Source organism: Vigna umbellata, chromosome 11 (assembly GCF_029865625.1).
Source record: "Vigna umbellata cultivar VRB3 chromosome 11, Vumbellata_1.0, whole genome shotgun sequence".
Lineage (NCBI taxonomy): Eukaryota > Viridiplantae > Streptophyta > Magnoliopsida > Fabales > Fabaceae > Vigna > Vigna umbellata.
The window spans coordinates 25,354,210-25,367,736 of record NC_142175.1 but is presented as its reverse complement, the minus strand read 5'-3'; the positions used below and the strand labels follow the sequence as shown (position 1 = coordinate 25,367,736).

The 13,527-nt window shown below is 33.3% G+C and overlaps 1 protein-coding gene and 1 long non-coding RNA gene across 2 annotated transcripts; one reads left to right on the top strand and one right to left on the bottom strand.

Annotated features, from left to right (window-relative positions):
* Positions 1–8,704: 8,704 nt before the first annotated feature.
* Positions 8,705–13,054, bottom strand: LOC124843757 (putative glycerol-3-phosphate acyltransferase 8). The gene is made up of 3 exons (XM_047320571.2): positions 12,683–13,054; positions 12,280–12,592; positions 8,705–9,751 (listed from the first exon to the last, which is right to left on the bottom strand). Exons 1-3 carry the CDS (start codon positions 12,994–12,996, stop codon positions 8,873–8,875), a joined length of 1,506 nt encoding a protein of 501 aa, XP_047176527.2. The 5' UTR covers positions 12,997–13,054; the 3' UTR covers positions 8,705–8,872.
* Positions 9,641–12,033, top strand: LOC148191337 (uncharacterized). Its single transcript, XR_015783044.1, has 2 exons — positions 9,641–9,777; positions 10,959–12,033. It is a non-coding gene; the product is annotated as an uncharacterized LOC148191337 (long non-coding RNA).
* Positions 13,055–13,527: the final 473 nt, after the last annotated feature.

Below are 13,527 nucleotides of genomic sequence, written 5' to 3'. Positions count from 1 at the left end.
AGAAAATGTTAGCACTTATGAATTTCAAAAACATTCTTCATTGTTTTGCTAGTTTTTTTATTTACTAACTGTGTTTCGTTGTAATGTATTCTTTCTTGTTTGGTGTTCATTTTTGACGCTATGTTTTGTAAAAATGGATTTCTTTTAGAAATCCTCTATGATATAGGATGTCGGTTAACAAAAAAATTCGACGTCAAATTCATAATAAGGTAATTTTAAAAAATGAATAAAATCCAGGTTTTGCATCGAATGAATTCAATATTCGACGTCATATTAAAATTTAAATTGTCTTCAAGTTGTTCCCACCCTAAGATATCAGTTAGATATTAAGTCTAATGGTAGAAAATAACTTGAAGAGAATTTAAAAAATGAATCATACATTGCTAATGATGAAGTTGAACAACTTTTTTATAGATTTACTTTAGTTCTTAAAATTGTTTCAGCATTAAAAATATTGTGAGCCATATTTCTTTTTCCTGAGCACTTCCCTTTCAATATAATATCTTAACCATTTATGTACCATAAAAAACATTTTGTTGACTTGAATTTCAAAGGGCACCTTCATATGAACTGAAGATGAATGCGCCACTTTAAAATTCAAGTTAGCAAATTGCATTTTATAAAACAAAAATGCTCTGAAATCTAAGGAAAAGAAAATGCAAAGGAAATAAAAAAAATGAATCCTAATATGTTCAATAGGGAAACAGAAAGCAAGGTGTTACGTGAAATGAGAGCTACATTTATATATGAATATGTGGCGTCCGTTGGGCCAAGACATCGACGTGCAATAACATTACATCATGGATAAGCAGTACAACATGTAATTATGCCTACTAACTTCCACCTAGTATGAATTTCGAAGCCGAGCCGCATTCGACATTCAAACATTATTCAGTGAAAAAGTAATAGCTAGATTTCAAAAGATTCTGATATGAACATGTAAACGTCGAAGAGCCTAGAACTCGACGTCAAACCTTTGAACTTCATTAATAGTAACTTAAAAATTGAATAAACTCCAAGCTTGGCATCGAATGCGGTCTATTTTCGACGTCAACTATGTAAATAGATTCTTAATTTAAATTGTCTTGAAGTTGTTTGCACACTAGGAAATCAGATAGCTCTGAAATCTAATCATACAAAACAACTCCAAGACACTTTAAAAAAAGAATCATACATTGCTAAATGATGAAGTTGGACAACATTTTTATAAATTTATTTTAGTTCTTAAAATTGTTTCAGAATTAAACATATTGTGAACCATATTTCTTTTTCCCGAGCACTTCCCTTTCAGTAAGATATTTTAACCACTTTTGTACTATAAAAACATTTTGTTGACTTGACTTGAATTTCAAAGGGAACCTTCATATAAACTGAAGATGATGAATGTGCCACTTTGAAATTCAAGTGATCAAATTACAATTTATAGAATAGAAGTGTTTCGAAATCTAAGAAAAGGAAAATGCAAAGAAATTAAAAAACATGAATCCTAATATGTTCAAAAGGGAAACAGGAGGCAAGGGGTTACGTGAAATGCAAGCTATATTTATAGATGAAATCGTGACGTCGAATTGGCTAAGCAATCAACGTGCAATAACATTACATCATGAATAAGCAATACAACATGTAATTATGCCTACTAACTGCCACAGTCCACCAAATCTTATGAACGTCGAAGCCCAGCCAAATTCGACGTTCAAACATCATTTAGTGAATAAGTAATTAATCTCTTTAGATTCATATATGAACTACTTGACATCGAGCCCCCCAGAAATCGACGTGAAAAACATTGTTGGTAACAGCACACCATTAATGCTCCCAACTACTCCAATGACCATCACGTCGAAGCCCTAAAGACTTCGACGTACTGTGGAAGGTTAAAAAGGAAAAGAAAAAAGAATAAAAAAGGAGCGAACTTTGGCTTCTGGCTGAAGAATAAAACGTCGAAGTCCTAAAGACTTCGACATAATATTAATGCTCTAGTAAAAGCACACCATTAATACTCTCAACTACTCCAATGTCTATCACGTCGAAGCCCCCACAGACTTCGACGTGTTATGGGAGGTTAAAAAGAAAAGACAAAAAGAATAAAAAAAGGAGGAACTCTTTGGCTTCTGGTTGGCCGATAGTACGTCGAAGCCCAATATAGTTCAACGTTCTCTTGGTGATTTAAAAGAAAAAGAAAAAAAAATTAAAAAGGAAGAAAATATTTGGCTACTGGCTGACCAATAGTACGTCGAAGCCCCATAGAAATCGACGTACTCTTGGTGGTTTAATAGAAAAAAGAAAAAAAAAATAAAAAGGGAGAAAGACTTTGACATCTGGATGACCAATAGTACATCGAAGCCCCCATAGAAATCGACGCACTCTTGGTGGTTTAAAAGAAGAAAAGAATAAAAGAATGGCACGCTAGTTTAAATATTTACCACCATAGAACGTCGAATTATGGGGGCTTCGACGTTTTATTTAAATAGAACGTCAAATTCACCTTGTGTTCGACATTGAATCTGTTTTAATGAATGTAAAAGACATAACAGAGTCTCACTATTTCTTCGCACTTTCATTTATGCTTGAACTTTCTTTTTCGAGGACGAGGGCGAGCAACAAAGAAGGTTAGTTTTAAGTCGTTTATGTCTTTCGAATGTCATTTGATACTCATTTACTTTGTTTTTCATTTGGTTTAACCGATTGATTTTCGTTTATCTTTAGGCTTTTTGCATTCGTGGTCAGCGAACTTCATCTTCTCCAGCGACACCATTTCGAGGTTGGTTTTTTTTTCATTCAATGTCTTACGTATGATATATACTTTCGTGTTTGATGTTGTGTTTGTGGATTCTGGACGTATGATATATGTATTACGATAGATATTTGTGTTCATGTACGTATGATAGTTTTTTTTCCTTCAACGTGTGCATGATAGGTATTGTTTGTTGGTTCGGAACGTAAGTCAGTTTTATTTTTTGACGTGGATTCTTTGCTTTTGTTGTTTTAAAATTACTTGGAATAGTATGGATTGAAGTTGGATTCTTAAGTGTCGTATTAGTGAAGAGTATGAGCGAGGGGTTTGAGTTCATAAAATATGTTAAAGAACATGCAAAACCAGTGAACGGGGCATATTTGTGCCCTTGTCTTCGTTGTCTCAATCAAATATTTGAAGACTTGGACATCATTTGTGATCATCTGTTCATCTATGGAATAATGAGAAGTCATACAATTTGGACTTGGCATGGGAAAATATTATATAAGCCAACAACGTTAAGAGGTTCAGATTATGTCGACGAATGGATGAGTGATCATTTAGACAAAATGGTACGTGACGTTGGCGAAGAAAATTTTGGAAGAGCTAAGGCTATGATCATGCCATATTTTGGCCCATCAGCGGCATTATATTCTTAATTTTTATTATTTAAATCTTCAAGTTATAATTAAATGATTCCTAAATTTTTAAATGTGACTTGCAGTTCTACCATCCTAAGAAACAACCAATGACTCAACTTGTGAATGAAGATCATGAGGAAGCAGAAGATAATGATTATCCTCTAGGTTTATTGATGAAGAAATTGCATAAGTTGAATAAAGGACCGGTAGAGCTGCAGTAGGAGTTAAGAACATTTGGCCTCTAGTATCATGTGTCATTGTATATTGCTTTAAATGATCCATTGAAGATCGTTGGTGGAGAAAGAATGTTGAAGATTTCATGAATACAACTATGGTGCATGTAAGTTTTTTAATTCTTATTTAACTTTTAGAATATTAGTATTATTGCTTTTAATAAATATATTTAACTTTATTGTTATAGGTACATGGACACCATCATAGTGGAACAAGGTCGGGAAACAATGTTTGGCTTTCTTGAACCTCAGACCATTCAATCATCTGGAAACACATTAGATTAAAGACAATCATATACGCAAACATGGATGAATGAGTCTAAAAGAGAGTTGTATATCGTGTCATACATTGATGGTATGTGTTTCTCAATATTGTCAACTTTTATCAAAATTTAATCAATAAACTCACTAGTTGCTGGTACATGTTAGGGGCCATTGGCAAACGATGGTGATCATACCAAAAAAGGCACAAGTTGTATGGTTTTGTTCTCTTCATAGGAAGATGAAATCAGATTTGAAGTCCTTGTCACAAACGTAAGTATTACATTCATTAATATCAACTCATTATGATATTAATATATTAACTTATATTTCTAATGTTTCAAATTTGTTTAGAGGTGTGGCTAAGCCTATAACACAACAAATTGAAATTATATATCCTAAGGTTGGAAGTTGTTGATCTATAACTTATTAATTTTCGTAGTCAAATTTAAACATTTACATTGACTAAGTTCTTTCACATGTTTAATATAACAAGCAGACAGATTCTTGGGCATGTGACTACTACATCATGTCATGGATGAAGACAATCATCCGAGCACGAATCACAACATAATGGACTGAGGTAAAAATTTACATTTGAAATCTTACAAATACCAATAAAATTTTCACATTTGAATGAATTTAATAGTAAAGTTTCCTTAATTTTGCAGCGGTTCAAGAGTACCACTTCATTGCCAGAGGTCGTAATAAGGAAGATAAGAGGGGAATGGGCAGAATATTTGAATCAACATTTTAAATAGCTCTAGCTTTAGGTTATTTTTGTTTTGATGATAGCATATGTTTAGCTTTTAGTTTTACTTATGAATTGATAATAGCATGGTTTAAATAAACAATGATTGATGAATTATGTGAATATATATGAATTGGAAAACTGAGTTCTTTTGATGATAACATATGTTTAGGTTTTAGTTTTACTTATGAATTGATAATATCGTGGTTTAAATATACAATGATTGTTGAATTATGTGAATATATATGAATTGGAAAACTAAGTTCTTTTTGTTTTGATGATAGCATTTGCTTTAGTATTTTAGTTTTACATTTGAATTGGTTATGATGAATTGATCATAGCATCATTTAAACTGTGAATTGATGAATTATGTGAATATATGAATTGGAAAATTGGTTTCTGTAAGACCTAAAATAAATACGATAAGATGTTTCAATTTTTATGTTTCAATTTTTAATCAAGCTCCTTTCTATGCATTGAACTACTACAATTACAACAAGGATATTTTATTACTTGCGAAGCAACATAAAAATTGAAACATCTTATCGTATTTATTTTAAGTCTTATATTCTCCCTTTCCACAAAAATTTTCATCCTCAAAAATTTTGGTTATCAAGAGAATAGATAAGGGTAGGTCTTACTCATATCCTCTTCTAATTCCTAAGTCATTTCTTACGTGCTATCATTCCACAACACTTTCACCGTATGGACGCTCTTTCCTCTAAGTTGTTTAGTTTGATGATCCAAAATTCGCACAAGTTTGACGTCTAAAGATAAATCCCCTTTGACTTGAATGCCATCCATTTCAAGCACATGATCTAGTCTTGACACGTACTTTCTTAGTTGTGATACATGAAACACGTTGTGTAAATTCGCTAACTGTGGAGGCAACGCGAATTCATATGCTATTGGCTCAATCCTCTTGATGATTTCAAGTGGTCCAAGAAACTTGGGAGTCAACTTCTTCGATCTGATAGCTCTTCCTATGCCTGTCATTTGAGACACACGAAGGAACACATGGTCTCCTACTTCGAACTCAAGAGGTCTTCTTCTTTTATCTGCATAAGACTTTTGTATGCTTCGAGTTGCGCGCATTCTCTTTTGTATCATCTTAACTTTTCTTGTCGTTTGCTGTAACATCTCGGGGACCTCATGCAACTACTTCTCCATCTTAGTACCAGCATAGAGGTGTCCTACATCTTCTCCCATACAAGGCTTCATATGGCACCATTCCTATGCTGAAATGAAAACTATTGTTGTAAGTGAATTCTACCAAAGGTAGAATTTCGCTCCAACTTCCCATATGATCCAAAATGCACATCCTCAACAAGTCTTCGAGAGATTGAATAGTCTTTTCGGACTATCCATCCGTCTGTGGATGATATGCTGAACTCATTCTAAGCTTCGTACCCAAAGCCTTTGTAATTTCTTCCAAAATCTACGTAAATCTTGGATCACGATCAAAAATGATATCGGATGGTACACCATCCAATCTGACTACTTCTCTAACATAAAGTTCTGCCAGCTTATCCAAGCACGTCCTTTGATTGATTGACTAGAAGTGGGCACACTTTGTTAGTCTATCTACAATCACCCATACGGAGTCATGGCCCTTTGTTGATCTTCGTAGATGAGTCACGAAATCCATCGAGATGTTATCCCATTTCCATCGAGGAATATATAACTGTTGTAACATCCCTCCTGGTTTCTAATGCTCAATCTTGGCCTTCTAACAAACCAAACATGATGATACAAATTCTGCCACATCTTTCTTCATTCCTCTCCACTAAAACGATTCCTTCAAATCCTTATACATCTTAGTCATACCTGGATGTATGCTAAGCCGACTCTTATGGCCTTCTTCAAGAATCATTTTCTTTAATCCCATCTTTGTTGGAACGCATACTCTGTTCTTGAAACGAGGAATGTCATTTGTCCCCACGGAGAATTTCTTAGCTTGATTCGAGCCTAAAGATTCAATAATACGTTGTAAGCTAGAATCTTCTTTTTGTTCTGCCTTGATTTCTTCTAAGAAGTCATTAGTTATCGTCAAGTGACCACACCAAATATGATCTTAGTTTAACTGCCAACCCAGATTCATATATCTGAACTTTTCAATTAATTCCAACTCCTTTTATAAACATTAAGAAACCCCTGGAAACACCATTGTACTCAAATTTGTCACTATAAACCAAATTAATCTCTCTAAACTACCCAATCTCATTTCTACCTCTTTTACCACTCATGACACTAATTTTACTGCACAAACAAGTTTAAATTGACTCAACAATAGACTCTAAACCAACTCCTACTCAACAAGTTTAAATTGACTCAACAATAGACTCTATACCAACTCCTACTCAACAAGTTTAAATTGACTCAACTGCTCCTTTAAAGATTCAATACTCAAAACCTCCTTAATAGACTCGAAATCACTTCAACCAATCATCATCGACTCTTTTCTGCATTACAAACCAGATTTTTCTGGTTTAACCACTCTCACAAGTCCTAATGGACTTCAAAACAATCCCTAAACTTCTATTTTACCTAACCAACTTCTTACTCAAAACTCACCTACCAAAACCCCAAAATTCACTCTAAAACAAGTAAAAAAAATTGAACTCATATTCTTTCTCCCTCTTAACCTTCTTTATTTAACCAATCTTAGGATGTTAATTAGTCATAAAACACTTCAAAACCATTACCAAACTGCAACTTTTACATCATACTCATTCCCAAAAACTAGCATACCAACTCCTTCATTTTGAATCCTAAAATAGTATTTCAACTCGTTTTTATTCACTATTTCACTTTCAATACAACTTTGCATTCCATTCCACTCTAATTTCAACATACCAACATTTTTTTACATTCATACATTCATACAATCACAAACATGTCATTAATCACCAAAAATTACCATAATCATCAATTTAACTCATTTAAACATCATCCAATTATATCACGCCTCCAAAACAAATTTTTACACTTCCTATTGAATATATTAAAATCTATGTATGGGATTAATTTCCCTTGTGTTGAATATACACATAGAGTCTTCTATTTATAATAGAAGAAATATGGGCTAAGCCCAAAATACAAATAAGAAATAATAATAAACTAACTAAAGATAAAAGATAAATATAAAATAAAGATAATATATCTAACACTTCCTATTTCATATATTAAAGATGAATTAGTTTCCCTTACCTTAGGGGAATTATAACAGTTCTAAAAACACTCGTCCCAAGCTTCCACTACAATGAATTTTAGGAAAAACTTGCTCTAAACAGAGAATCAATCGGTTGAAAGTGGAAAGTATTTCGTCGTGATCCTCTAGGAACCTCCTGATCATTAAACAGAAGATCAAAAAGTAAGAAAATGTAGAGAGAAGGTAAAGAGAGTTTAGAGAACGAGTTCTAGATGAAGTGTGTTTTAATAAATGAAAAGACGATATAAAATTCTATTCATTTTAGCGACTTGTTTTAAAATAAAATAATTGATCCATTATTTTAAAACATCTATATACTCTAATACTTTATATTTTAGATTTTTACAATATGTGTTAAAATGTGAATAATTTTTTATTTTAAAATCTATCATATTTTGACACATGTCATCTTTCAAATTGAAATTTTGACATTTAACAACAAAAGAGATTATAGAGTACAATTAGGTATGTCTTAAACAAAAGTTTTTTTTTTCTTATCTAAACTTTAACTTATTTTGTTAAAGAGAAAATAAATTAAATTAGGAGGAAAGGATATAAAAAAAAAGACAAATTTTGATATATTAAATATTTTCTTTAGGAAGAAATTGAAAAAAAAAGTTATAAACATTGACAAGTATGTTTCTTTCTTTAGTCGTTTAAGATGAAAATTACATGAGGCATTACTCAAAAAAATTATAATATAAAAATAATAAATTGTTAAAATAATATAATTAATTTGAAAAGCATATTTTTAATAAATAATAAGGCGGAGTATATTTATTTCTTTAAAAGGTTATATTTGTATATTATTATTTTTTGTCGATAGCTGAAAGAAATAATTAATATAGAAAAAGAAAAGTTACATCTAAAAAGTTTGAAAAAGACTTAAAACAGTCACATCCATGACAAAATCCCATGTAGAAGGATGAAGAAAAATAATAAAGTTGCAGTGGGGATGAGGAAAAATAATAAAGTAGCAATAGCTAACATTTTTCTATATCAATCGAACCATGTAACTCCTAATCTCATGCGATTAATCTTTTACTTCTTAGAACCATACAGAGACTCCACCTTCCCATCATTCCCACCCAACAGCATGTACTTATCCTTCCTAGTCAACCCCGTGCACTCGAACCCTAACACATCCCCCAACACCTTCTGCACATGATTCGCCACCTCAATTGAGCTCTTTCCCCCTGCCTTGCACGACATCTCCTCCGGCAACGGCTCCAGGAAGGTAACCTCGTAAACTGGCCTAGGGTTCATGAAGAAGAAGTAAGGGTCCCAGAATTTTATACCACGAACAGTGGTTCCAAAGAACATGTTCTGCTTGCAGTCCACAGCCACGGGAACGATTCTGTCGCTCAGTTCGGCGAAGAGGGCGCTGAAGCGAAGCAAAAAGGGCTCGCGACACGTCGTGCCTTCGGGGCAGACGACCAGGTCACCCTTCTGGAGGATCTCGGTGATGCGGGCGGCGTCGGCAGCGCGGTCGCGAGTGAGGGCGACGGCGGGGATGGGCGAAAGGAAGCGGGAGAGCTTGCTGACGCTGTAGGTGACGCAGGAGACCTTGCGGCCGAGGGCGATAGCGATGACGATGGGGTCAAGGGCGGTGCGGTGGTTGCATACGTAGAGGTTGCCGGGGGTGCCAGGAGACGGTGGTGGAGGGCGGTGGCCACGGATGACGAGCTTGATGCCGAGCATTTCGTAGGTGTAGCGCACGATGCGTTCGGGGAGGGGAAGGTTGAAGTAGACCCGTATAATGGAGAGAATAAAACCAAAGGGTAGCCATAGGAAGGTCATGAGAGCGTTGAGTGGGTCTGGCTTCTGCACGAAACGACCGTCGTGGAAGATTATCCTGCTCTTAAGTCGCTCCTGTGGGACTGGTTTTGCTGATTTGCTCGGAGGCACCATGTAACCCTCCTGTTATTCATCATTTGTTGATTGAGGTTAGATCAGTGTATTTCGCCTTTTTTTCAAGAAAAATTAGAGAAATTGCATCTACTGATAATAAAGGCATCCATCATGATAACCATATTTAGCATTATTTAATTTTTTTTTTCAATCTCACCACCTTTAATAATTGCAAAGCAACATTTCACCAACTATATATCTATCTACACTTGATTAAATGTACAATAACTACCTCCTAGTATGAAATTAATCACCCCATTGAAGACTATAAACCACCTATAGATTATTCACATCTTTCGGGTTTCTCAAAATAAAAATTCAGTGTCCTTTTATATCGCTAGATTATTTATTTCTATACTTCTATTTTACATTACGAGCGAGATAGGAAAATAACAGAAACGTGGGATTGAGATAACGAGAGGTACAACAGAAATGATAACTTCACTGTAATAGAAAGTGAGAATTGTATTTGCTTAATTTACAAAGACTGTTTTTGGTGTAACAATTTTAGAATACATTTTTAGCAAATCTTATTTTATTGTATAATGCACTTTTATGGTTTTTATTTATACTTTAGTTTTTTTACAACTTAATTTTTGTTTATAATTTATAATTAAATAATTTTTTAATTCTTAAACGTATTTCGTAGTTCTTTTTAAGATACTCATCATCATCATGCTTGTTTAAAGGTTTTTCTTTAATATATAAAACCTAAATCTTAAATTTAATGTAAAGACCCCCTCTTTTAATACAGATGGTCTAAGGGGACAGTGGAGGGTGGGGCGGTGAATGACTACTGCATTAATTGAGAAGAAAATTTTAGGTAGTAGTTAAGAGGGAAACAGTATGGATGGATCATGACTGTAGTAAAGCATCATGCTCTGAGAGTGTGAATGGAGTCAATGGACCACAGAAAGCATGCATTATTGGTAGTTGTTTGGGAATGGTTAATACTTAATGTGGTGGGTCTCACTGAGTGTGGAACCGGAATAAAATGGCATGCATTTACACTCACACTGAACTGTAAAAAAAAGTAAATGCATGGCTTCATATCCCCCCCAAATGCTATAATTCATTACCGAATATGTTATTGCCTATAGACGGTTCACGATCTCTATGATTAACCCAGTAAATATAGATTATACACAAAAGAAGAAAGAACCTGCTTAATCTTCTTAGGTAACGTAATGTAAATCAATTTATCTACGTTTTGTAGGAAGGAAACCAAACTAATTGGTTAATGGTGACAAACATTACATGATCTGGGTTTACAATACATGACCACACGACGAGACGTCGTTAACTTGTGCAACTATGTTATCCTTTACTTAACAAGCAAGTAAGTATAATGCATAATTCGCGTGCCGCATAAATAAAGCAAACAGAGGCTTTTTAAGTAATGACCCTACTCACATCATTATTCAATCATGGATCAATCCATCTCCATCTACTTTCTATTATTGTCATAAAATTTCTTTCACTTTCTTCTTTCTACTCGTTTAATATAAAAATGTTTACACTTCTTTTTTTTCTCTCTCCTATTTTAGTTTTTACTTCACTGAATTCACATTAACTTTTGGAAAATATTTTCTTAATAATTTCTTATAACATTTTCCCAGTAACATAAGCGGTAGCTTATTATTCGTCCATTTTATATATACATACTAATAAAATAATGACACTAATGTCAAAAAAATTATTAAAAATAGTTATTAAAATGTCTTAGGTCTTCTTTTTCTTTTCTTTATTTTTTTGTTATATATATTATATATATATATATATGCCTTGTCTCAGACTAGCCGTACAGTTTATATATTGGAAATTTTACATTCCATCTGAGGAAGATTTATATACTTTTTCACAGAACATATACTTTACAATAGTTTTATTAATAAAATATTAAGATGATGATAATAATAATAATAATAGATATAAATAAAATAGTATAATAAATTTGTATAGTGGTTGTAAAGAAAAATATACCTATTTTATTTAAGAAGAAGCCTAATATCATGTCTCACATATTATCACTCTTAAGTTTTTAAATATTTTATGCCAAAATAACTACTATATTAAAAACATAAGAATAATATTTAATATTTTTTAACAAAAAAAATATATAGTTGATGATATTAAAATGAATTTATTTATGCTTTAGTCACTTTCTCGTACTATTTTATGAATCTTTAAGACATTTAATATTTTTAAAATTTAGTACATTAAATATATTCATTATTTACAAGGTTAATTTTTAATATATATATATATATATATATATATATATATATATATATATAATATTACAAAAAATATTTGCATGTGAATTCAATATTTCACAAATAATTATGAGTTCAGCAATTGAATTCTATAACTTCATACAAATTATCCAGTACCAATGTAATTTTAATTAATTTGTACTAAAACATTATAAAATATTTGTATTTTGTATACGTACACTACTACTGATTAATCACCAACAAACAAATTTTAATGTGTAAAAGAAAAACAAAAGTAATAATAATAGGTAGAAAACAAACCTTGCAAATAGACATGAAATCGAAGTCAGTTTTACGATCTCCGAGTCCAATGTCCGGCGACTCCTCAGCGAACTCTTTTGCAACGGCTAGACGCTTCCACTTTCCGACGAGCACGCCAGGCTTCTTCACGAATCCGGTAGCCTTCTTCGTCTTCGGATTCACTTCGATCTCCGTTCCCAGCACCTTGTCTCCACCAAGAAAGTCCTTCACGAACGGCTCCACCATCACTGTTGGATTCGCCGTCACCACGACCTTCTTCTTGCACCGGTCGAACATCTCGAAGCTCTCCTTTCTCACGTCCGCAGCATAAAACCTACACGCATGTACACACATAAGATTACAACACGATGGAACTTCGTGTGAAGAGAAGCAAAGAATGCGAGCGAAATGAGTGAGTTTGTACCTAGGGAGAACCGCACGGGACACGAGTTCGATGTCACGGATCTTGAGTCCGGAGTAGGAGATGAAGATGAGGATCTGGATGCCGAGGGATTCTGAGACGAAGAGGTAAGCGAAGATGATGAGCGGAACGGAGAGGAGGAGGATGAAGCCGCGGAGGAGGCTGCCGGCTTCGACGGCCACCATCATGAAGTACGGGAATGAACTGCGGGAGATGAGGAGCGTGCCGTCGAGGTCAGCGGCAACGGACTCCCTCGGCGACGAGTTGGTTCCGTTGCATTCTGTTATCGACGGGAAGTTTCGTCTTGCTGTCGCCATTTTCGTTACGCGTGACAGCTGTGAATGAATATTGCAGTTGCAGAGATGACGAAGAGAGGGTAACGCTGAGTTTTAAATTATGATTTTGCAGAGTTTAATTACGAATATATCCTTGAGTATATGTTATATTAATTACGTTTTTTAAATTTTCTCGTGCATGGGTTGTCAGTTGTTAAAAAAGACATATTAAATGTATTTACATTTTTCTAATTTAAAATATAACAATATAACTTATTAAATATTATAACTAAAAACAATAAAAAATAATAACTTGTTAATATATTAAATACATGTATTCTTTTCATAGATAATAAATTTAATATCGATTTCTTATAAAATTTCACCATTAAATTATATTGACATGAAGCTAAAACTTTTCATCTTAATATTTTTCCCTTCAATGTATTTTTTTAAGTAAATAAAAATGAATTCAAACTTCATCTTATTTTTTTAGTTACACTTAAATCGTACTATGTTAAAATGGTATTAAATTTTTTTTAAAATCATTCTAATTATGTTTATTATATTTAT

What these genes read in the sequence shown, in the direction of transcription:
- LOC124843757 (XM_047320571.2), bottom strand. Translation starts at nt 12,996, where the DNA reads ATGGCGACAGCAAGACGAAACTTCCCGTCGATAACAGAATGCAACGGA. An exon ending in TCCCGTGCGGTTCTCCCTAG is followed by an intron (nt 12,593 to 12,682) that starts GTACAAACTCAC and finishes ACATGCGTGTAG; the next exon opens with GTTTTATGCTGCGGACGTGA. An exon ending in ATTTCATGTCTATTTGCAAG is followed by an intron (nt 9,752 to 12,279) that starts GTTTGTTTTCTA and finishes GATGAATAACAG; the next exon opens with GAGGGTTACATGGTGCCTCC.